We start from the raw sequence: 25884 nt of genomic DNA, 5'->3' as shown, positions 1-25884 counted from the left end.
TTTCCTTGTTCGCCAATAGGGGATAGAATTGCCAAATAATATAAACCAGAAAATACGATTAAGCAATAACGATGAAAACAATGCTAATTACAGCCAATCAAAGAGGTGTATTTAATTAAAAGGGTCGGCATCCAAGTCACACATGCAGTAATGGTTAAGATAAGAAATGGACACGAAGTGAAGAGAAGTTAAAATTTTCTTAGGAATTCCTGACATGTTAGTAAAAATATATTTTTTATTTATGTTGTTGCACTCTAAAGAATTTTGAGGTATGAGAGTGTTTTTGTTTTGTCTTTTTTTGTTTTCTTTTATGCATAATTACTTCTTATTATTAATAGTAAATTATTTTTCTGTGATCGGCCTTCTACCTTAAATGAGTTATCTGTGTTGTTTTATTAAAATATATTGTGCATAATTTCGTTCAATTTTATATTTATGATCTAGCATCACTGATGAATTACTTGCTTGTCAGAAAAATAATATTGCACCAAATGATCCTCAAAAATCGAGACAGTTTCTTTGAAAACTGACGTTTGTTAATCTCTGATTACGAATTTTGTAAACATAAATGTTATTTAGTTTTTATGTTTGAAATTTTTATCTTGATTACATTGCGTTTCCTACAAATTAACTCCGTTAATGATCTTTATTGAGTTTTCCTCTAAAAAGTACTTATAAATTATTTAAGTTTACTTTCGAAATTTTTATTATTAATTTGTTTTTACTTTTCTTTCAAATTAAATAAATAAATGTTTAAATGTACTCCTGTAAAAAGCATTTACAAATTGTATAAGTTTATGTTTTAAATTTTTATAATTAATTATTTGATTTTTTTTTCATTTGATTCTGGAAATAAGTAGTTCTAATGTAATTTTACATGTATGCAGATGGAAATGTAAGATTTTGGCATTTTTGAGTTTTTTTCATAGAAACTAATTTTGTTAATTTGTTTAATTTTTATATTTGTATCTTGCAGTAAATTTCAAATCACTCATCTTTCTGATTAGGAAAATACCTATTTAATTCAGACAGGGCATTTCAGGTATCGAAGTTATGAAAGGATATTCCAAAAAGATTTTGTGGAAAAAAGAAATTTTTATTTCTATTTAAAGAAATTTTTTTCCCCTATTGATGCAACTGTATAAATTTAGATCTAATACTTTATGTTAAAGACAATTTTAAATTTATACCGTGAGAGTTACAGAGTCAAAACTATTAAATCTATTTTTTTTTTAAAATTTTTATTTAACATAGTTAGATGTAGCATAGTTGGAGTAAATATTTAAATAGAAGAATAAGAATGGGATATATATTATACTTATTTTCATAGTTAGAATAGATATTATTACATTAGAGTGCCGATTATCCGAACATCCAATTATCCAAACTATGTCCGGATTCGTTTTTTTTTTTAAGTTCAGAATTTTTTTTAACTTATCAATAATTTTTCTAAATTTAGAAGAATAGATAATACCCACTACACCATATTTAATTTACAACCTTTTTCAGCAGTTCTCTTATAGTAGCCATACACACATGTATTATTATACAGTTAAACCTACATACCCCTTTAGCCCTCTTCAACTGAAAATTATCATCAAAGAATGCGAGCTTCATTTTGACAATCTATAATGGTTGGAGAGCGGAATGTGTTTATGAATAGATAAGTGCTGGAATTCTACAATTGGGGGATGGGTAGTTGTCACTTATGGTGGTTAATGAACTTTTCATTCGTTCGGTCCCGAGCAGCTCGGATAATTGGCGCTCTACTGTATATAATATTCTTAATAAAAGAAGATTGAGCCAATTATTACCAAGAATTCTAAATTTTTTTTTTTAATGTTAAATTTTTTTTTTATGAGTGAAGGTGGCAATCTCAAGTCCCTTTATAGTAGTTAAATTGTAAATTTTGTTTTAAAACTAGTTTAAAATTTTCTATAAAATAATCCTTTGAGAATTTGGAAGAAATAAAAATTACACTCTGTAAATATTAAAACATTGGCCATTTTTAAATTGCTATATCTCAGTAAAGCCATTTTTTAAAGATCTGTGTGTTGTCCTGTTAGTAGGGAAATAAATTGGAAATAGTAGAATATTGTGTTTTTATTTAGTTTATTAACACAATTTTTATTAAAATTTCAGGGTTCATTCTAGGTGGTAAAATAATTTTCTTGTATCCATTCTTAAAATTTGGATGTCTAGAGCTAGTTGTATCTGATCATCATAAGTTAATGGCATTTGGCTTTATTTGGGTTGAAATCCTTTAGTTAACGCTAAGGATTTCAAATTATTAGTCTGTAAATCAGCTAAATTTCAAAAGTCCTAGCAAATGACAAAGTAAGTTACGTAATATCCAACAAATTCTGCTGCTTATCGGAAAACAAAATATGCGCCCATGAATGATGTGCGAAAGCAGAAATATTGCGTGAAATCAAGCATCAGGATACAAAACCATCCGTTATGTGAAGCCAGCAATAACACTATGGTAAAATGTGACTAGTGAAACCAAGAAGCACCGCTCTCCGCCGGTAGACAAAATCAAGCTCTCACGAACGACTCTCAAAAGTAGGAATATGATTGTGTGACATCATTGGGAGGAAAGGGGGGAATGAGAGTAATTTTTTGTGGCCACTTTATTTTTTTAGTTGCTGTGTGATGAGTGGTGACCGTTAATCTTACCCTTTACTTTCAATTTTCTTGTTTAGGAGTGGAAGTCTAACCTATTTATTACAGATAGAAAATGAGCAAATTGCTTTTAATTTTTCCTCGTTAGTCATTCTTTTGTATATATTTACTTTAATTTTATTAACTTTGATTTATTCTTATCTGCAGGATCTTTCGTCGTTTTTTTTTTTGCGAACATATGTTCATCCAATTAAATTTTTTGGTTCTAATTTTTTTCCTTCTTTTTCCTTTAGGTATTGAATGAATATTGTTTTTGACCCTTTACTTACCTGGTAATGTGAAAAATAAAATCAGTTTTGTATTTTAAAATCAGTAAGTTATTTTTTTTATTAATTATAAATTAAAAAAAAATTATTTTTACATAAAATTATTATTATTATATTATTATTTTTTTTGTTCAATGTGCACTAGCGTGCAAAAGTCTTTGGTCAAACTCAATATTATAGATCAGTCTTTCTCAAAGTGGGCGATAATGCCCCCTTGGGGGCGTTTGAAACCTAGAGGGGGGCGTTAAGGGGCTCAGAAAAAATGGGGGGCGTTGATGTGGGTTAGGGGGCGATGTATAATTTGTTATTTCATTTACTTTATATAGTATTTTAAATTTCACTAAAATTAAAACCCACCTACTACACAATAACGAATAATTAGTTAATATTTCTACCCTGTATGATGTTATAAAAACTTAAAATACTTAACATAGATTTCGTAGGATAGCCCGCACACCGTACGCAATCAAGCTGTAACAAGTTTTCGGTTGGTCAATCAAGTTGTAAGAAGATTTCCAATTTATCAGTATCATGCTACAACGACGACTTGCTCGTCTACTGCCAACATTTGGAAAATCTTCACAGTGATTTCATTGATTCATTTTGAAATTGGAAATACCAGACTGGGTGTTAGATCCTTTTTCAAATGTCAACATAGCAATATCACCCCAGTTGGAAGAAGAACTTATAGAACTGACAACGAACGAGGAAATAAAAATCAAATACAAAAATGGCTACCAAAAATTTTGGCTACAAAAGTCAATTCCGCAGTTGTACCCTGGATTGTGGTCTATCGTTGAACGATTTTTGATAGCATTCCCATCGTCATANCGAACGAGGAAATAAAAATCAAATACAAAAATGGGTACCAACAATTTTGGCTACAAAAGTCAATTCCGCAGTTGTACCCTGGATTGTGGTCTATCGTTGAACGATTTTTGATAGCATTCCCATCGTCATATTTGTGTGAACGTGGATTTAGGGCTGTGACAACGCTGCTTACCAAAAAGAGAAATCATTTGCAAGTTACCAAACGCGACGACTTACGACTGTTTTTGAGTAAAATCGAACCTGATATCAACAAACTTATTAAATATCATCAAATTGATCCATCTCATTAGATTAGTATAAAAACGAAAACTGATTACATATTTATATTGTTTCTTTTAATTTGATTAAAATATATTATTAATATTATAAAGTTGGGTTTTATTTGCTCTCACTGGTAAAAATTTCTAGTTTAGAATGTAAGTTTAAGATCAGAACCAACTAATATATAACTAAATTAATTAAAGTAATGAAATTGTGGTTTTTAAGTTTTAGTGGTGTATAAAAAAAAAGGGGGGGGGCGCTGAAAAATAATTGATTGTCAAAGGGGGCGGTAAAAGAAATAAGTTTGATAATCACTGTTATAGATGGTTGATTGGAAATGTAATAAATAATGTATAATTTTATTTCTGAACATTCTTAATATGCTTATCAACCAGAAAGCAAAGCTAGTGCTTTGAAAGTCACTTTAAATCAAATGCAATTTTCATATCAGTCAGGTATTTGTTTTTTGTGGAGAGATTTTCTTACATCTAAGAATTGGATGGAAATACAATTGAAAGATAAAAATAAGCATAAGTTTTGCATATTTATTTACGTAAATCGTGATTTGAAATAAATTTAGTTCTTTCAAGACTCGAATTATATAAAAAAAAGAAATATTCAACTGAACTGAGTGCAAGGATTTAAATTTAATCCATTGAAGATTACATTTTCCATTAAATTGCAAGAAAAGTAAAAATTTTGAAATCAAGTGTAATACAGTACAGAACCCGTTATCCGGAAATCAGAAAACCGGAAAACCAAAAAACCGGAACGAAATTCAAAAATTTTTTTTTTTTTCCTCATAAGATTTCAGGATTTTTCGTTCTTTTTTGAAATATGTTAACCTTACCATCATTTTGGAAATAATCATTAGTGTATTAATTCATCGTTTTTTCTTCTTTTTAAGATTATTTCCAAACATTTTTTTTTTAGTTGGGCTTAACAATAAAATAAACGGCTTTTTGTAGCGATTCAGAAAATCAGTTATCCGGAATAGCGATAGTCCCGATCGTTCCGGATAATCGGTTCCCTTCTGTATATATGTTGGTTTGACTACATAAAACGGAAATCATCTCTACAAGGAAAAAAAAAATTGCATAGAAAGGTTAAAATGCCTTTCACACGTTGACCAAAAACTTTTGCATGCTAGTGTATATTTTCTTCATAGCATGTAGTGATTTTGATATTCTGTCATTTTTTCTTTTCATTGTTTTATGCTATTAAATTATCAATTTATCAAAAATAATTTTAAAATCTTTCCTTCAGGTCTACATTTTTGAGCAATCCGATTATATTTTATATATTTAGAAAAGTAGTTAGTGAAAAGGATAAGGTTAATAATAATTTTTTTTTATTCTTCCAGTACTTAAAAATTGCAACAGTAAAGGAAAATAGCATACTTTTTGACAGATTTATATAAAAAATATTTTTAGCTCTTATTAATATCTTACTTGCTTAACTCCTTGGCCATCTTTTTTGTGAAGAGAGTGTCTTTATCTGAAGGAAAATAAAATTCTATCTGCCTATTCCTCCTTTGTCAATCAAACAAAACAATTTAATGTGAAAAAAATGTTATTTATAGGCGAACTATGAGATTTTTGCATAAATATCCCAATTTGTTTAATGTCTCAATAGTGGAGATTTAAAAAATATAACAGATTAATAGTTTTTATTATTAACAAATGTTTAATACGTATATATTTATTAATATTAATATAATTCCTTATTAATGAAAAATTTATGATGTTTAGTCAGTTATGTGTGAATAAAATAAAAATTACGTTGTGTATGAACTAAACATTGTCAAATTTCTTCTCCAATAATTAATTTTTTTTTTTTGCTGGTAAGCACCATTATTTACACAGTATCATAATTTTTGAACATGATTTGGGGATAATTTACTAAGTAAAAATTTTCATGTGAATCCATAGCAGTCAACAATCACAGAGCTTCAGTGTGCCAAAATTTTCCTAGGAATGATTTTATTATTGCTGATTTTTGTACCCAGGACACCATCCACTAATTGCATAAAGCATTTTAGCCAATCTTCTTATTTTATTGAATTCACTCTTCTTATTTTATTCGATTTGTAATTAAAGTTTCAGGGGTCTGTCCAAGCCAAATTTACTACTGTTTAGCAGTACCTTCACAAATTCAACTTTAGGAAAAACTTCACAAAATACTTTTTCCTAAAATTTTATTTTTGTATCTCTTAAAAAACGATAAATCCATATTTTTACCACATTAGATTTTTTAATATAATTTTTAATTTTCACAAATTATGTCTAAATTTTCACAAAATAGGTACCTCACAGAAAAACCTAGACAGGCCCCTGAGTTTTCATTACACGAAACTCAGTAATTAAAGGCAACATTTTAAAAAAGTATAAATTTAAGGGTTTATCACTTATGTAATATTTAACAAATGTAGTAAGAAATCTGGAATGACATGAGCCATGCATGTTTAACCGACAGCAAATGAAGAAAAAGATCGGCCTAACACTCATAGTACATGACATCACCGGCGTAAGTTGAATGCATAAGCCAACAAAAACCGAAAGATTTAAGCTTTATTATGATTGAGAAAAATAAGATCATACGAAGAAAAACCCCTTTTAGTATTTATTTATTTAACAATATAGAAAAAAAATTTGGATTTTAAATATCGTATGAAAATTTGTGGCAATATCTCTGAAATGTAATCAATAAATCTAAAACTACCTGGATATTTTAGTGGGATCTTTGTTAATTGAGTGCATCATAAAGTCATTATTGAAATGCTTGATTCAGATTTAATGGCACGTGATAATGTCATATTAAAATATTGAGATTTTGAAAGTCGCATGAAATTTTGATTATTCGTATTATTTGATTTTGATATTTCGTGATTATTTTAGTTTATATGTGTGGAAAACTTTCCAACTATTTGATGAAAAAACAAACAATATAATAAAAATATAATGATATTATATATTATATGATATGAAATACAATATATTTATTAGAAGGCAAATAAATAAGTTTTGTAAAAAAATATTTTTGAATTTTGATGTCTTTCAAAGTTTTTAGTAAAAAGCAAATTTTTTCTTACAGATTCCATTATGAGTTCATTGGAGAATAAGGATTATATTCTTAAAGAGTTACCCACCAAAGGATTAAAATTAAAGAGACATAAAGATAGAAGAGATTCTCCTACTATTCCTCCAGTGCGGCTGAGATTAAAGAGCAGTAGTTCTCCTTTAAGGTTAAACTTTTTGAAATTGTTTTGTCAAACATCATTGATTTCTGTAACAAAGTCAATAAGTGATCGAAAACATGAATATAGGGGAGAGTGTTGTATCTTGAACGAGGGGTGTAGAATATGTCACATCGCATAAACGAAGTTTGAGGGAAATTCTAGTAACCTCGAGGATGAATTTAATTTTGATAATGCTAATGTTCTTTCTATCCCTGTCACATCAGCTTATCTAGATGCTTAGGAATCTTTTTTTATTCAAATGAATTTCTATTTTATACCACACTACACAGACCTTAAAATGCATTCTGTCCTGATTTACCTCTCTCAACTACACTCTCGGAAGTATATGAAGTTCTTTCATTGTGAAGTACTCTTCCCTATTTATATCATTGTCAAGTATTTATATATTGTCTTTGATGAATATAACATATCTATTGACTAATCTATATTCTTCAAAGCTAAACAATTTCTGATAAATATTTTTTATTTTACCTAACTGTGCAGTATTAATTTTAGCTGCTAATAAATTTCATATTTTTGGAGCTCTAATTCTGTATCTCACATACAATTACGGCACGTAAATTCGGCACATACATACCAAATTTTTTAAACAATTCTATTACACGTTTTTTTTTTTAGTTAAAGACTGATGTATTTCCTTTCATTATCTGTTGTTTTCTTTACTATTCCCAATCCTTTTATAGATGCATCAGTGTGTAACTTGGGGAGAAAAGTTTGTTTAACCTTCTCGCTATGTATTCCACAGTTTCCATGATCAACATAAAAGTAGCAAAATTTCCTCCACCTGTGAAAGTAATTTTTTCTGCATTTAAATGTGAAAGACAGTCTTTTCGGTTTCATTTCAGCCCGTCTGTTTAATTGTTTATTAGGATCTGGGTTAACAGACATTGTTAGTTGCCAATATTTCTGTCAAATATACTAACATGTGTTGTAACATTTTGTTTGCTCTTTTCGAAGTGTTCTGTTTGTTGCTAAAAAAATTGAAGCATGTTAAAAAAAATTGTTAAGAAACACAAATTTGGTGCAAAGAATGCAAGGTAGGACTTTGCCTTGAATCTTGTTTTAAAGTTTACCTTACTAAATTTCATTTTTAATAAATGTTTTTAAGTACAGTGAAACCTCGATTTTACGTCCCCCGAATTTATGTTTTTCCCGCATTTTACGTTTTTTTCCATCAGGACTCAGTTTTTCCGTATACCTCCAATGTTAATTTTACCCGGATTGTAAGTTTTTAATTTACGGAATTTCCCGCATTTTACGTTTTTTGTAGAAAGAAAAAAAATAAAACTTTTTTTTAATAAGCAATATTTTTTCTATGTTTGCTTTTTTAAAGCTCATCCACGCTGTTGAAAGTAAATCTATGAAAGCAGAAACGCATTCCACAGACTACTGTTTTCTAGAACTTTAGTCCTCTCTCCCCCTTCCTTTGTTGAACACCTGCTACCTGTCTCGGACAAGGCAGCGGGCGAAGAAACAAAGTACAGAAACAACACATTTCATTGGTGCAGGAATGAGACAGATAGGAGAAGAGACACTCCAGTTACCAATCAGATGTAGTGACTTATTTTCTTCCTTGGAAAGCAAAAGGGATCCTTACGTTTCTACAGCTTTTCAGACTCTGTTGTTGTTTAGCACAAGGTGGTCGCATTTCAAACCCTTTCGTACGAAAATGGTGAGCAAAAAGCGCAAAAACTTTTCTGTTGCTGAGAAAGCCGAAATTGTTAAGCAGTTTAATGAATTTCATGGAACAAAAGTAACATTCGCTCAATTGCAAGGAATTCCCGTAACAACCCTGCAATCCATACTACTGAAAAAAGAATGCATTGATAAAAACTTTGAAAAAGTCGGTTAAAAAAATGCCAAGAAACGGAGAACAATGAAAAAATCCCCGTACGACGAGATGGAAGGGATTTTAGTAAAATGGTTTAAAGAGGCTCGTGACGCTAATGTACCTGTAAATGGCACCATATTAAGAGAAAAAGCTCTAGAAATTGTCAATAGATTTGGTTTAAAAGACTTTACAGCGGATTTGCAGCTATCTAATGTGCGTGTTGAGTTTTTTCCTGCAAACTGTACAAGCAAATTACAGCCTTGTGATCTCGGCAATATTCGATCATTTAAGGTTTTTTACAGAAAGCAACTTGTCCGGAAAGTTGTAGCTGAACTAGAGAACGGAAACCTTAATGACGCCTGCAAGCTAAAGTTAAGTGTTCTGGAGGCTATGCATTTTGTTTCTGCTGCTTGGAGAAGCGTTACACAAAAGTGCATTTCCCACTGTTTTGAGGAAAGCGGAATCGTAGCTTCTAATGAACCGTTAACAGATGCAGGATTAGATAGACTAGACTCGGAGAATGACAATGAAACAGTTAGCTATGACTTCGACGAGTACATCCGAGAAAACTTAGCAACATGCGAAGCTGAGAGAATCACTGCTCCACCCGTGGACGACGTTATGGACCTTTCATCCGCTGATGAAGATAAACAAGAAGAAACAGAAGCACAGCCCGTTCCTTCTTTCAACACAGCATTGAGAAGTTTGCTAAGAGTGAAAGACTATTTTCTATCATACAAAGACCAGGAAGAAAATTTGCAAAAGATTTCAGTCCTGGAAGATGAGGCATTTACTTTGAACTCAATGTCTAAAAAACAATCTACTATTACGCACTGTTTTGCACCTAAATTACATGATTCTTAACAAAAATTGTAAAAGTGATCTGGAATTGGTATGTTTTTTTCTTTAAATACAGTGCAACCTCGAAAATCCGGACTGCTGGGGGGTTTGGAAGGTCCGAATTTCCGAAATTTCCGGATTTTAGATACCTTACTTAAATTGATAGAATTATCGAACTTTCGAAGTTGCCAGGCCGATTTCGCGATTAAACGCGCGTGTGTAGACCTTCGACGTCAATTTTAGCATAAATATACTCTTTAAATAATAAATAAAAGACATTAAAAATCAAACTTTCGTCATTTTCCTCCGTAATCGATCGTTTAGATAACATAATATTAGCAATTAAAACTAAAAATATAGGCTTAAAACTCGAGCTGAATTTCAACTTATCGCTGAAACAGATGCTTCTAGACTAGACTGTACCAGCTGATACTAATCCTTTTTTTATTGGGGGATGAAAGAACTTGTCCCCGCCTCCAAAGCTTCAAGGTTAGGAAAAAACCAGTTTTCTTTCTTCACAAGGAGGAAAAACAAAGTGGTAGAAGAATTCGTCCTCCTGAGGGGATTCCTCTTCAGGAGGAGGGGATTCCCCTTTATATTCTTTGTTAACTATACAGAGCTGATAAGAATGACTGGAATTTCCTTATCAGCTATGAGCTTTCATTCACTCCCCACCCCTACCTCTTCATCTACTGCTTTATTGTTGGAGAAGAGTTGTGGGATTCCCCATCAGGAGGAGGGGATTCCACTTTATATTCTTTGTTATCTATACAGAGCTGACAAGAATGATTGGAATTTCCTTATCAGCTATGAGCCTTCATTCACTCCCCACCCATACCTCTTCATCTTCTGCTTCATTGTTGGAGAAGAGTTGTGGTTTTGCACTCTTGCATTAAAATTTTTATTTTAAGCGATTTTTTTAAACTTTTTCTTTTGAAAATGTTTGAGTCCGGATTTTAGAGATTTCCGGATTTCAGAAGTCCGGATTTTAGAGATTTCTGGATTTCTGAAGTCCGGATTTTCGAGGTCGTACTGTACTAATATTCTTTTCGTAAAATATAGATTTTAATAGTACCTTTTGAAAGAGTCATCTTTACTACCTTTAGTTTGTTTTGTTTTCCCATTATTATTATATGATTTTTTGCTATCTAAGTATTTCCCGTATTTTACGTTTTCCCGGATTTTAAGTTTTTTTTACCCAGTCCCCTGAGAAACGTAAAATCGGGGTTTCACTGTATTACATATTTTTATTAGTATATATGTTTTGCCTTTCCATTTCATGAAACAAATCGTAATTTAATTGGATCAATTTTCAGTTTTCAAAGATCATCAAGTTTTTTTTTTTCAATTTTTTTGGCATACTTTTTTTATGTTTTAATTCTATATTGAAAAAAAAAACAACACTTTTTAAAAAATTTTTGTGTGTATTTTAATTCTAAAATTTGAAATATGAAAAAAAAAGATTAGATCTAGATTTGAAATATGTAAAAAAAAGTAAATGAAATTTTTGAACCTAATTTAATAAAAAAAAATTTGCAGTGGAAGAATAATTATATTTAAAACCAGTTGTTTTGGAGGGTTTCTGAAATTCGTCTTTTTATCAGTTTGAAATTGAAAAGGACTGTCCTTTGAAATTGAAAAGGACTGTCCTTACACGGTTAGCTTAAAGGTTTTGTTATACTTGAGTACTGCCGAAGATTTGCAGTACTAAGGGCTGGCGCTAAGGATTTCAAATTATTAGCCAGTAAATTGGCGAAATATCAAAAGTATTCGTTAATTTTCGAAAGTCTTCGCAGATGCAAATCTTACAAAATTTTTATGGTTAATTTTTTTACATGGAAACCTAGTTTACGGTAGTTTGTTTCAGGCTTATATTATTTAGATCTAATTCTTATTGGTTAGGCGATGCATTTACTGAAAATTACAGTAATTGAATAAGAAATAGTGATTTCTTTAGAAAAATTTATTTTATGTAATTTCGAGGATAGAGTTAAATATGTATTTTTCTTTCTAGTGAAAAAAATCATTCGGCAATACTTTTGCAGGAACACAAATTTATTCGCCAAATTTCCGATTTTATCGCATTTGGCGAGGTGGCGAATGCTTAGCATGGGGCGCGGCATTGTGATTTAAAGTAATTTAATGTAAGTTTAGAGGAAAAAAAGTAATGTTAGCCTTTCTATTCTTAACATATTTCCTTAAACTACCACAGGTTTGCCCTGATAAACTAAGTATTGGTTTTTCATGAAATCTAAATTATTGTTAATTTAATTGTATTTTTACAGAAGTTTTTCTTTATTGCAGTTGTGAAACAGATGTGGAAAAGTGTTTATCTGATAGATCAGTGTCGTCTTCACCTGACAGTTTCAGTCAAGAACTTTCTCCAGTTTTTACAAATATGTACAAAACTGTTAATTCTTTACCCTCCTCCCCTTTAATGTGTGAGCCTTGTGAACCTTTACAGTTTACTTCTAAGTTTGAAGAAGATAGTGATCAACCACTAGATATGAGTTGGAAGCGTACTGATAACAAAGATTATCAATGTTCTCAACAGCAGTTAAGACCTTCTGTGATAACATGTGCTTCCGCTTTATTGAGAACTCAATGCAATCTTTCTGATTTGGCTCATCAAATGTGTTCTGCTAATGTTAGTGACTCTAATCATATTGAGGTGAAACAAACTCCTTCTGAGAAATTTATCGAAACAAGTGAGGAAAAAAATAAAGTTAGGAGATTTGGTCATAGACGTGAAATAGTTTCAGGTAAGAAAATGTTTTGTTAAATATTATAATTTCTGTGATTTTCAATAGAAAGGTAATTCTTTTGTGTTTCTGTAAGAGATTGTTCTAGCCTCTATTACAGATTGTCGGTAATGTGTGGAAATAGATTTTAAATTGGAACTTCCATTTTCATTACGAATTTAAATTTCCCAAAAAAGTACCCCATAAATTTGAATTTTGATTTAGAGATGATGTAATTCCAAAGAGAAAATGGGGTACGCATTCTTTAGAAAGCTTGATTTAAATCATTAATCAGTTTTATTTAAATCATGATTTAAATTGACTGATTTTTTTTGTGAAAAATCATTGATTTAAGTCAAATGATATTTTTGAAAGAGAAATTGTGCTTAAAAATTTAGAAACATTTTAATAAGTGATGATTTAGGTTTTTTTTAATTGGTTTTCAAAGTTTTAAAATATATTGCAGTATTAATATGCTTCAGTTAACAAAATTAAATTACTACTTCAGATATAATTAATTACAGCTCTTTTGAAATTATATTTTGAAAATATTATAATTCTTTCAATGCTTTCAGAATGCAAATAAAGAGCTAAGTGAAATTTCAATGTAATGTTTTGACTTCTGTAAAGAGTAGTTTGGAACTTTTTGTAAAGCACATGATGGTAATGAAAATTCTACCAATTCCTAATTTTAAAACATCATTTGCAAAACAACATTTAATTTTAATGCTACAAATGTATATAAATCAATATATGCAATTTTTAAAAGAAGTTATTCTATATGGCATAAAAAAAGCTGTTTTAAAATAAATGTATGTTTTCTTTTCTTGTCCTGTGATTTTTTTTATTAAATTGGAGAGTTACGTTATTCTATATTGTACCTGATATATAATACATATATAATATCTAATATACATATATATTATACATGATGTATAATATAAATCATAATTACGGTAGTATATAATGTAAGTATTGTGCATGATTTAGTATATAATAAATTGTCTCCAATGACAAAAGGAAACTTACCCTTAGTTTTCGACAGTTTTTAGCGAGTGTTTGATGTCAAAAAACTGAACCCTGATGCTCAGGCCACTCTATTTTGTCTTTAAGTTGGTTTTATTATATCTAGTTCATTCATATCTCGTATCCTATTGTGAAATGGCACATTGTTAAAGCTGGACACAGAATTTATGGGCTCAACGACAAAATCTATTGTGACCCACTTCTTTAAAACACATAAAACTTGGGGTGACCAATTTCTCCAAGTTCTCATAACAAATCAATAACTTTAGGGGTCCTGGATCGGAGATTGATTATGCTCTGGTTTAGGTCCAAATCACGATCTGTGGATGGGTGGTGTGTGAATGTGTCCTCCCTGTAAAACAGGCTGTGTTGTGTGTGCGGCGGAAGTCGAATTCTTGGCCATAGATGGCGCCATTAGAAAATAAGAAGTACACCCCTCTGCCTTATAAGACTTGTTAGTAAACAAATGGCATAAGACAGCAACATTTAATGTTTGAAGATATCATTCAATGCTTTTTAACTTCGTTCAAGTCAAAAGCCTAATTTGACTGGGGAAAAGATTTAAATTTAGAATTATAAGACTTTGGTTGTAGATAACTTTTTGACACAAATGTCTTAAAAGTTTTTAAATACTTTTCCCTTTTCATTCCACCTTAGTGTATAGGTTAATAATATTTACCTAATGAATTGACAAGTTTAAAATTTTGGGAAAATTAATTCTTTGATTTGTTTGTCAATAATTGTCTTTTTTTAAGGTTCTTGTGATCCTGTCATCGATGAACACTTTCGACGATCTTTAGGCAAAGACTACCAGCAAATATTTTCCAAATCAACAGGCAATAATGTTTCCATTACTGGTGAGTTATTTTTTGATATAATTGTACAAGTTTTTAATAAATTACTGGTATTTCGAATATTTTTACTCCCTCAATACTCTCATTTTGAATACTATCCTTGTCTTTTCTCCCAAACTGTCATATATGTAAATCTTAATGATGCGAAACTTGCAGCTTCAGACTGTGTTATATAGAATTTTGTGTTATAAATAGAGCCTGGATTTTGATGACATAAAAAATCCCTATAAATGTCCTTCATTAAAAAAGTGACCTATTATTTTAGATTAAATAATTTTGAAATTAAAATATTGATATTCTCGGCAAAATTACTCTTATTCATATCAAAATATATAAAACAATGCAATGCCTGTTCTATATTTATTCAAATAGTCAGGATTTAATTGATAAAAAAATATTTTTATCAGGGTTATATATTGAAAATCTTTATTTCTCCTGATTTTTAGCTTTTTGTACTGATATACCGGGTTTTTGTGTTTGTTCAAAATATCCCATTTCCTATTAATGCAAATGCAGATTTTCAAATAATATATTTGAATGATTTTAGATTTTCAATCAAATATCTTTTTATTTTAAATTATGCTGGTAAGAATCACAAATTTTAAAAGTCAAACTTAGGATTTGTCCACTAATTATACACATGGCTCATATTTATAGCTTTACCCGCAGGATTTATTACTTCAAACTTTTTATGAGATCAGTCATTTTAGGAAAAAGAAACTCAATCAACAGTTTTACATTAGCAAATGGGTATTCAGGGGGTCATATGTTAATTTCTTTCCCTGCACAAATAGCATCAAATCTTGTTTAGTAGATTGTTGGATTCAATACATTGGATTTAATTGTTGATTCAATTCATTGACAATTGATTTGTTTCTTGCATCTGATTGTTGAAATGATAAATTAAAATCAGTAATACAGTAATATCATATAATTTTTAATCGGGAATTTAGAGATCATCCATTGATTACTTTTTAACAAAAATGTTTGCTGTATAATAAATTTTGTTTTTGTTTTAGAGATTATTTAAATTCTTCTTTAAAATTATTTGATCATTAAAATTCTTTGATTATGAATTATTGAAGTCTTGAACTCGATTACAAGTTTTTATAAACTATTGTTAAGAAAGAATATTAACTGATACTGGTAATTTTTTTAATGCAACAGTACACATAAATTTTCTTTTTATTGATCTTAAACTATGAGTTGTATAGTGCTCTATCAAGGATGCCAACTGCTCTGCTTTCCTCAAAAGATTTTCTAAACTGGAAAATTAGAAATTAAAATTTACCGAAATTTGGCTAATTTCATCTTTATTTTAAAGGGCCCATCTAATAACTGGAACTAAGTGTTGTTTTATTTGAACTTTTGAATTTTTCATATTTATTAATGGCCAAAACAACTTTAAAACAAATTAACAGAAACAGACATTCCTTTAACCGTAAATTTTTCTACCACTTGGAAGTTTTTCCAACGACAAGGATATTTTCTTTTATTTTTTCAGTTTGTAGTTCGCTCCTGTGTTTGTAGTTCGCCTTTTGAAAGTGATCTTGTGTGTATATTCCAAACCAAAAAATGTCCAGATTTTTTTTTTCTAAAAAATGATGCCCTGAATTTTTCTTTACTTCACTATGAGGTTTGTTATTGGTAGTTGCTCTGCATTTGAAAAGCTCTAATGCTACTCTTTGAGCTAAAAAAATTCTTAAAATGGAAAACTAATTTTTGGTTTTAATGATTTCATTAAAGTAGACAAATCTTGTCCTACCTGCTAATTTATTTTAAATGTTTAATTATTTTTATTTTAAATATTTAAGCTATTTGTGTGTTTTTAATGTCCAGCAAGATAATATTTACAGCTTAAAAGTAGTGCTTTGCTTCCTTCAAGTGTGGCATTGTAATTTGCCTTTGCGAAAGAGCTTCAAAATATCCCCTAATGAAATTTTTATGATCTTAAAATTTTCTATGAAGCATATTAAATGAGTAAGATTATTATTGACATTATGAATAAATACGCATTTGTCATAAATATAAAGTTAGTGGTCATGAAATAATATTTAGTGGTTATAAAAGAATATTTGTCTTCATGTATGATTTGTCATCTGTCTGAAATCAGTTGTTTTTCACATTAGTTATAACTTTCTTAAATGATTATTTTTTATTATTAAATTTAATATTATTATATTATACAATATTATTATATATATTAGGGGTGCACAACCTTTTTGAGAGAAGGGCCACTTGCACAGCAGGTTGACTAACGAAGGGCCGCACATGTATCTAGACATGTTAACGACAAATATGTTTATTTAAACATTAGTGTTCTATTTTTTTATCGATAAACTTAGTAATATATTTGTAAAAAATTAAAGGTGTTCAATTAGAATTCATTCAAAAGTAAATAAAAAGCTAATACTTTAAATTGCTATTTTTATCATATGAACAATAGATTTATCAAAATAAATAAATAAACATTGAAGAAAAGAAATGTTTTTTTTTTTTTTTTAATCATATCACGCAATGCAAAAATTAATTTCCGAATTAATTTTTAATTTAAAAAAACTACAATGCCCATAGAATGAAATTGGGGAAAAATTTAGTACATAATTAAATTCAAATTAAATATTGCAATTGAAGAAAATTTATAGGTTTTAAACAAAAGCCTAAAATGAAAACAAAACTGTGATAGTTCAAAATAAAATTCAATACTTATTTGGTAATGTACTTTATTATTTCATTTTATTAATTATTACATTTTTATATCGTAAGCATTTTCTTTTTTTTTTTAATCGAAAAAGATCACTTAAGCAACAAAAAATTGAAATCAAAACGGCAAACAGTGAGTAGTCTGAAAATTCATGTTTTCCGNGTAATGTACTTTATTATTTCATTTTATTAATTTTTACATTTTTATATCGTAAGCATTTTCTTTTTTTTTAATCGAAAAAGATCACTTAAGCAACAAAAAATTGAAATCAAAACGGCAAACAATGAGTAGTCTGAAAATTCATGTTTTCCGCCCCTTTATGAATTTCTCAAGTTGCAATAACGTTGCATTTAAATTAGGGATGTAACGAGTATTTGGCCCTTCTGTGAAAAATTCAGTTGGTTGCAGGGCTCGTAAAACCGCCCGTCCTCGACTGTCAAAAATTCCCCGCTGACAAAAAATTTGTCGAATCCAACGTCCGCACAGACGGTCATTTTCCCGTTAATATTTGTGATACATTTTCAATTTTTGTTATCTTACAAGAGTCTAGCACCTCACTTCTAAAATGACCTTCTAATCTGGAAATACACCAGCATACTACGCATGGTGGAATTGATGTTTTCTCTTTCTGACAGTACTGCAGCTGTTGAAAGAGGCTCTTCAGCAATAAACTTACAAAAAAACACATTACGTACTGGTCTTAAACAAGAAGCGTTAAACGCAATTATGAACATCTACCTAAATGGATAACCCCTTTCAGATTCCTGTGCAGAAACCTCTGTAAATCATTGGCTTGATTGTGGGACTGGCAAACGCCATATTTGATTCATTTAAAAAACGCAGTACCCTCGGATAAATTGAGATTCCAGATAACTTGACCTTTGTTATTTAATTTCAGACTTTGTTAAATTATTTCATAAAAGAAATAAGTTATTTCATAAGAGAAATAAATTATTTCATAAAAAAATAAATTATTTCATAAAAGAACTTTACTGTTAGTAACCTAGTTAGTAACCTAGTATTTCTTTTATTACTGTATAATGTAATCCTAGTATTCATAATCCTAGTTACTACTAATTCATTGTGCAATTTATATAAATGTTAGTAATAAATAAGAGAAAATTATTTAGTAGCTACGGATTAGTTTCAAAGGAGGACGGGTACATTGTTGGACAAGCCGTCCTCGGGGATGGGTAAAATGTATGAGTTTTTTCGAGCCTTGGTGGTTGAATGATCAGCCAAATGTTCGGCAGAATATTTTTTAAAAATGTATTTTTTGTAAGTTTTTTTTTTTGAATTTGTATCGATATGATAAATATTAATAAAAAATCGTATTTTAACTGTATTATGGAATTGTTTATTATAAGAAATAGTTTTTGCACAAATTTCTTAAGTTTAAATCCATGTTTCTGCACATGGCTTGCAAAATTATCTTCTTGAAGACAAAAGGAAAAACGAAATTAGAAGATTTGAAACAAGATTACTTTATACTGAACCACAAGTTTTTGCCCTTCTTTTTTTAAAAAAAAATTATAATAAGACAAGCCAATTTCATAATTTTTTCGATGCTTTTAATTCTAAGAATTGAGAAGGATTTTCTTTTTCCATTTTTGCTGTTTTTATTATAATGTAGCATTTTAACAGAACATCTCAAACTATTAATTTATTATCACTCTTTCTGTGTACTGTAATATAAATGACCAGTAACATAGAAAAGTGTGATTTTTAGTATTAAAGCTTTGTTTTAGGAACTAAGAACAATTTGTTTTTTCTGTTTTTCTTTTCAATTAACTTTTCTTTTTACAGGCATTTTTATTATAACGCAGCATTTTTTTGAATAACGTTGCTAATAAACTTTATTTTATGGCAATTTTTTTTCTTCTAAAAAAATGGATGGCAATGTGAAAAATTTAAATTGAGATTTTCAGCATAAGATTTTCATTTAAAAAATTAAGAAAGTTTTTGGTTTCTATTTAACTTTTTTTTTTCTTTGAATAAAAAAAAATTTTTTTTTTATAGACGTTTTTATTATAATGCCAGCATTTCTGTTGACTTAATTCTTTTTTCTTGACTTTTCTGGTAATTGAAAAACTGAGATCTTCAGCTTTAAAATTTTCTTTCGAAAATTAAGATCGATTTTTATTTTCTCTTTTTGACATTTTCAAAAACGTTCTTGATTGGCCTTATTTTTTAACGTTAATTTATTAATACGTTTTTCCAGAAAATATTATTCTGAGAACTGAAATTTTGGTTTCAGTGTTGCTATGCTGCTAAAAAAGTTTGCTATTTGGCCCCAAATATAGGAATTAGTCAATTTTTTTTTTTTTTTGCGAATGTTCGGTTTTTGACCAAATCACAATTCATTACCACATTCGACCAAATCATATTCGTTTGCTGAAAAAAACGGAAAATGAACTAGGATTTACGATAAAGCTGTACTAAAATATCGTATCAAAAAGTGATTATTTAAATGCGAGATTAAAAATTAGCTTTTTGTAATTACTTCGTAGTTAAATAACGGGATCGCCAAAATCGAGTGAAAAAGTATAGCAATAATTGTTGAAAAAAAGAAAGAAAGAATTGCAAATATATATATATTTTGAACTTNTTATTTTGTTGAAAAAGTTTATTTGTGTGTGTGTGTATAAAATCACTTAGATTTAAGATGAAATCGTCACAAATAAAGTGCACCAAAAAGAAGTGATTATTTAAATGGGCGATCTGAAACTCGCGTCGGAATAATATCGTAATAAAAATTCAGGATTTTCAAAATCGCGTTGAAAAGCTGAAATAACTGTTGAAAGAAATCATTTATATTTAAGATGAAATCGGCTGAAAGGAAGCGCGTTAAACGTACATTTACTAAAGAATCTGTTGAAAATTGAACGCGTCGAAACGTGTGACTTAAAAGTGACAATAAAAATTTAAATTTTTAAATTTTTTAAAATTGTATTTAGAAGGTCTCAGGGGCCGCACTTCAGTAGTCGGCGGGCCGAGGTTGTGCACCCCTAATATATATTAATATTATAAATATTTTTTTTGACATTAGTATATTTATTGATCTTAAGAATTATTATCAAAGGATTTAAAAATGTGATCATTCATCGTCATATTATGTTTATCACATTCTCTTTATTTGTTTCTAATTAAATTTAGTACTTTTTTGACGTTACAATTTTATTTATTCTCTTTATATTTTTTTTAACTGATTGCTTTGGAGTCTATTGTTTTTCTGACTTCTTCAATATTAAGAATAATATCTTGTAAAAAACTAAAATAATCTCATGAGAAAATAATTTAATGCTTACATCTTTAAAAAAGTTAATAGCCGAAACATTAAAAAAAGTGCAACTTGTTGAATTATTTTAATTGATTATTTTTTATATTTTTAGTTACAATACTTTGTAACTTACTCATATATTTAAAATTCAGAAAATTTTTTATGAGTGGCAATATTGCTTAATATTATGGAGCCTGTTTACACGTAGCCTCATAAACACAACATCATGCCGAAAGTTAGGTACATATCTACCATCTTTTTAAGACTATTATTATCCGGTTAACCTTAAGTTTTATTGAACTAAGTTTTCCATTTAATAGGTTGTCTGTAATTATGTGAATGTTAAAAATTTTTTATGTTTTAGTGGATGAGCATTTCGCTAAAGCTCTTGGAGAAACTTGGCATCAAATTCAGCACTCTAAATTGCCATCTGCTGAGTCTTTTTCAACAACTCATTCTTCAAATTCCTCAAGTCCTCACATTATACCTCAACCACATGAAATTTTATCCTGAAAATGTAATTTAGTATAATTTATTTATACAATATGTTTTCATTCGATTGAATGAAGTTTCTGGTTATGGTAAACAGAAAAAATGTATGTCCCACATGTTTGAGAGAAATCTTTGCTTATGAAATATTTTACTGTTTCTGACTGTTTTTATTTTTAATGTTTTTGTTACATTTAAATGATTCTTGTTAAAGGATGCTTCAATTAGTGACATTGGCCATATACTGAGTATTTAACTGATATGTTGTTCATGTATTTAAAATAGTTATTTAACTGTGATAAAAATATATCTTAGTACTCAGTAAAAAATTTTAATATTGAAAAGTTAAATCCTGAAAATTATTATTGAATCATGAAAATTAAAATTGATAGTACTAAACCATGGATGGAATCTTCAGCACTCTCCCCATATTGCAAAGCAAGAAATAATTAGAAACTAAACAATCTATAGAGTGTGATCAAAATCTCATAATCAATAATGGCACTTGTGCTATCATTATCTCTCTTAATTTTTTTAAAAAGCATTTCTTTAAGTTCAAGTATGTAGAAAGCTTTCTATTTTAAATTTTCTAAAAATTACTACAATATGGTAGTTCTTTTTTCAAATTGTAATGTTGCAGTGTTTATTTCAAAATATAGTGTTGTGTAATTTTATGAGTTACATTTGAATATTTTTTATTAGAATTGATACATTTGGTATTAGTTCATAAAAACTATTGTTGTTTCTATATGTTATATATTAAATTATTAGTTTAGTATAGATAGTTGTTATTACTATAGAATATTTTATTTTAATTTTTCAATCTATATCATATGTAATCTTTAAAAGTATTAATAAAGTTTGTGATCTTTGGGGAATTAGGTAGCAGTTAAACTACAATGTATCTTTTTTTTTTTTAAAGTTTTTTTTTATAGCTGAGCTTTAGATTTTTATAAAATGTCACTTCATAGTTTTCTATTTTTCTAACTGGTAAATTAGTTTGTATACTAATGAGCAGCAAAAATGCAAATGCTTAAATTTGAATTTGGTTTTTCTAACTATGTATGGGTTCTAAAAAAAAAAACATTTTTTTGAGAATATTTGCTTTCACTAATTAATTTCAATCTTTAAAAATTGACTGGTAAATAGGTTTTAGATGAGCTTCTGAGAAAACGTTACACATTCTGAATGTTTATTGTAAATATTTAATGTTATTAATTGAATTTTTAATTGTATCTTATTCCTCCCGTAAATATCCTCCATTACTAAGAGGTCATTTTCCTCACCATCTTGGAATTAAAGTTCAATTTTTATTTATTTATTTATTATTTGCTTAACAAACTTTTGATCATAGACTATCATTCGTCAGCATTATTCTTTCCCCAAAAAGTTTGTAAATGTAAACTTTGCCATATTAAGTTAAGAGAAATAGCATTTAATAGCTTTTAAAACTTCTTAATGTGAACTGATGATTGTGAACTGATAAAACAATGTGTTTACTTTTGAATAAAAAAAGGTTTTCAAATTTTCTATATTCTTTGTGTTATATTTAGGCATTTAATAATCAGATTTTTTTGTGTTGTCAAAATGTGTTTGTCATATTAGATTAATGGAGATTGATGTTTAGTTTTCCTTCTTAAAAAAATTGCTAAGTAATACTTTTAATAAAGTATTAAATCCTAAAATAAAATTGGTGTTATATATTCTAAAAACTTGAAAGACTTAGTCACTAAGTCAGTAATACAAAGTTTAAAAAACAACCAAGTTTAGATAATAAAACGTGAGTAATAATTTAATACTTAATTTTTAATTTTTTTCTGAAGTGTAAATTTTAGAATGATCCTTAAATATGCTCTTTCTTTTGAGAGAATATGAACTAAATTAAAATGCATTTATAAAATTCATAGAAGATTTTAATTTTTTCAAATGAAAATACGTTGCTATTTTTAATTTTATTTTTAGTGCTGTATTTTAACAATTTAAAAAAAATGAGTTGTGTCTTTTTATCTTGTTTAATAATGTAAATAGTGATGCTGGTAAAATTTTTATCTTTACACAAAACATTACTTTCAGTCATAGTGATAAGTAAGCGTACATATTTAATTAATGTCCGATTATTTTTTTATTTAAAATAATTTTTAGTATGACTTTTCTTTATACTAATAAAAGAATGAAGCTTTTTTGAGCCTAGATTGAATTGTAGACTAGAAAAAAAAACAATAGAATTTTTTACTTATTACAGAATTTCTGAATTAAATATATCATTTATATACTGTAGCTTAAGTTTTTCATATTCTTTTGAAATAAAAAGGAAAAATAATTGTTTATCATTTCTTGGATTTCATAATTTCAATGTTCAATTTCCTCTCACTTAACTTTCTTCTAGTGTAATATTTGCAATTAGTTAATCATTTCCTTTTAAAATAGCTTTGAAATTAAAATCATTATTTTGGTTTGATTAAAATTAATTTTACTAACCATTTTGTGTCTTGTGAATTTTAAAGCTAGTTTTTTTTTAAATTCAATTACCATTGTAGTTTCCATATTCTCGTATATGTATGTTAATGAAGTGATGGCGATTTTTTGTATTATTATTAATTTTATTGATAAAGGAAAATTATTTATTTTGGTTTTATAGCACAGATTAAGAATAATGAATTTAAATTAAATATCATGTTTTGTGTTTGTTAGTAAAGGTAGATTTTCGGTCAATATTTGATATGATAAATGTACTGATAAGCAGCGTGAATTTGTTCTATTTAAACTTTTTTATAATATTCAGATTTGCTCGAATTTTCCTTTTGCTTTTAACCCTCTAAGGGTTGAACCCTGTGGGTAAAATTATACTGAAATTCTGCTGCAGTGCACTATTTTCCTGTTAACTAGCATGGAGAAACTGGTTTTTTGATGCAGGATAGCGAGTCTGCATATGGAAGTTTGGAAAAGGCTGGAACTAACCCTTAGAGGGCTAATTTGCTTTCTCAAATGCTTAGTAACTTTATAGTTTGTTTGTTAGTAAACTTTAATGTAAATAAAAAATATATATCTTATATTAATTGTAAATAAGCTTATTCTTGTAAGCATTTTTATTATGGATAAGGCAATCCTTTTTCTCATATTAAAAATTGCTATTTTATAAATAAATCCTAAGTGTGTATTTATTGTAATACTAAATTGTAGTATTTGATTTATTGGGTTTTAAATAACAAATATTTAAATATTAAAGACCATTTAAAATAAAGTTGGAAAATCCTTCTTTATTATTTTTTTAAAGTAATAAGCTTTTGCATAAATAATGGGATGGATCAAAAAAGTTAAAGTGTCTTAAATCTCTTAGCGGTTTTGCAGAAATGTTATCAGCTACATTATGTAAAATCTTATGATTCTGAATTGATATCAGCTGTCATTTCAATAGGTCGCAAATCACTTAAAAGTTACCATTTTTTGACAAATATCTTCAAAACTTTAGAATTAAAACTAAATATCCCCAGTCTTCTCAATGGCAGAAAGTTTGGATTGGTTCAATGAGGCAAGATATAATTTCAGGAGATTTAGTTTTGCTGCTTTTAGGGACCTAACAAAACTTCTGTGTCTTTGAGACGATATTAAGTTATATTTCTGAAATTTTGAACAGTTATTCTTGTTAAATTGTAACCTTCAAGCACTACCGTAAGTCTGACTACAAAAGCTGTGATTTTTTATTATTTTTATATAAATTGTCACAACTTTTAGCCCATTGAAGGACAAAATATACTAATTCAGAATCATACATACTTTTTAAACTACCTATTGACATTATAGCTTATAGAATTAAGATGTTTCAACTTTTTCAGCCCACCTTAATAAATAGTTGTTTTTTGTAACTTCTTTATTTATTTAAAAATAATTATACATAAATATTTTAGTGAGTAATATTTTTATTAAAATAACATTTTTACTGGCTTCAATTTTTAAAAACTAGTTACGTTTAGAATAAGAAATTTTACTAATATTTATATATATTATATTTAAAAATGTATCAGACTCTATTAACTTATTACACAGTATACAGTGAGAAGTTTAGCGAATGCATATATATATATATATATATATATATCAAACTTATTAATTGTTCAATGACTAAACAAGTGCCTGGTTTTAAGTGTTGGGATATTTCGGGTTGTTGTGCAATTTTAATTTTTTTTCAACCAAGGCTTTTAATGTTCTTCCATTTTGGCTATAAATTTTGGAATGGGTTTACCATTTATTTTGCTAAGACTTTTCATCGTAAATCTTGAGACATTTATGAAATTTTGTTAAAAATGTAGTATATATCATTAAAGTTTTGTTCTTAAACTTATAAGCGTAGATGATAGATTATCTATGATGTCTATCATTAAAGTTTATTTGCAATATTTTAATTGAATTAAGTTTTTTTTTTATGATGTTAAATGAATAATTTTTTTTGTAATTTCATGATTATTTGATTTTCTAGTTAATTTTGAACTTGCAAAATTTGGAGCAAATTATTGTTACTTTGAAAATGGATTCCTATTTTTATACATGCCGATTGGAGAAACTGCCTTTTGTATATAGGTGTAAATAAATATATTTTTCTAAGGTTTTACTATGGTGACAAATTGTAACATTAAATGTTAGGAATGGATTATTTTGCAATGTTTTCCATGTTATTCCTCTGAAAGATATATTCTAAGCATTGTAAAATTAGACAGTCATTAATAAACATTTTTCTTGTTTTTTAGCTGTTTTATATTATTTTTTCATCAATACTCATTCAGTCAAACTTCCTCTTCATACTACAAAATCGTTTAACGGAC

General features: G+C 28.3%; 1 protein-coding gene across 5 annotated transcripts; it reads left to right on the top strand.

The window, feature by feature from the left end:
- The first annotated feature begins 14 nt into the window (after positions 1-14).
- LOC107443637 (transcription cofactor vestigial-like protein 4) lies at positions 15-25674 on the top strand. 5 transcript variants are annotated; one of them, XM_043045899.2, is made up of 7 exons: positions 145-269; positions 2919-2997; positions 7137-7287; positions 12278-12735; positions 14496-14597; positions 20943-21095; positions 25542-25674. In XM_043045899.2, the coding sequence occupies exons 3-6, from the start codon at positions 7145-7147 to the stop codon at positions 21089-21091; spliced, it is 852 nt and encodes a 283-aa protein (XP_042901833.1). In that variant the 5' UTR covers positions 145-269; positions 2919-2997; positions 7137-7144; the 3' UTR covers positions 21092-21095; positions 25542-25674. The 5 variants fall into 5 exon arrangements, with proteins under 5 accessions (XP_015913073.1, XP_042901833.1, XP_015913065.1 ...); XM_016057587.3 differs by lacking the exon at positions 25542-25674 and having other exon boundaries at positions 15-216; positions 20943-21446; XM_016057579.3 differs by lacking the exon at positions 25542-25674 and having other exon boundaries at positions 20943-21446.
- The last annotated feature ends 210 nt before the right edge of the window (positions 25675-25884 follow it).

The sequence above is a fragment of the Parasteatoda tepidariorum genome, chromosome X2 (assembly GCF_043381705.1).
Source record: "Parasteatoda tepidariorum isolate YZ-2023 chromosome X2, CAS_Ptep_4.0, whole genome shotgun sequence".
In the NCBI taxonomy this organism is placed as follows: Eukaryota; Metazoa; Arthropoda; class Arachnida; order Araneae; family Theridiidae; genus Parasteatoda; species Parasteatoda tepidariorum.
This window is presented reverse-complemented; position numbering and strand designations above follow the sequence as displayed.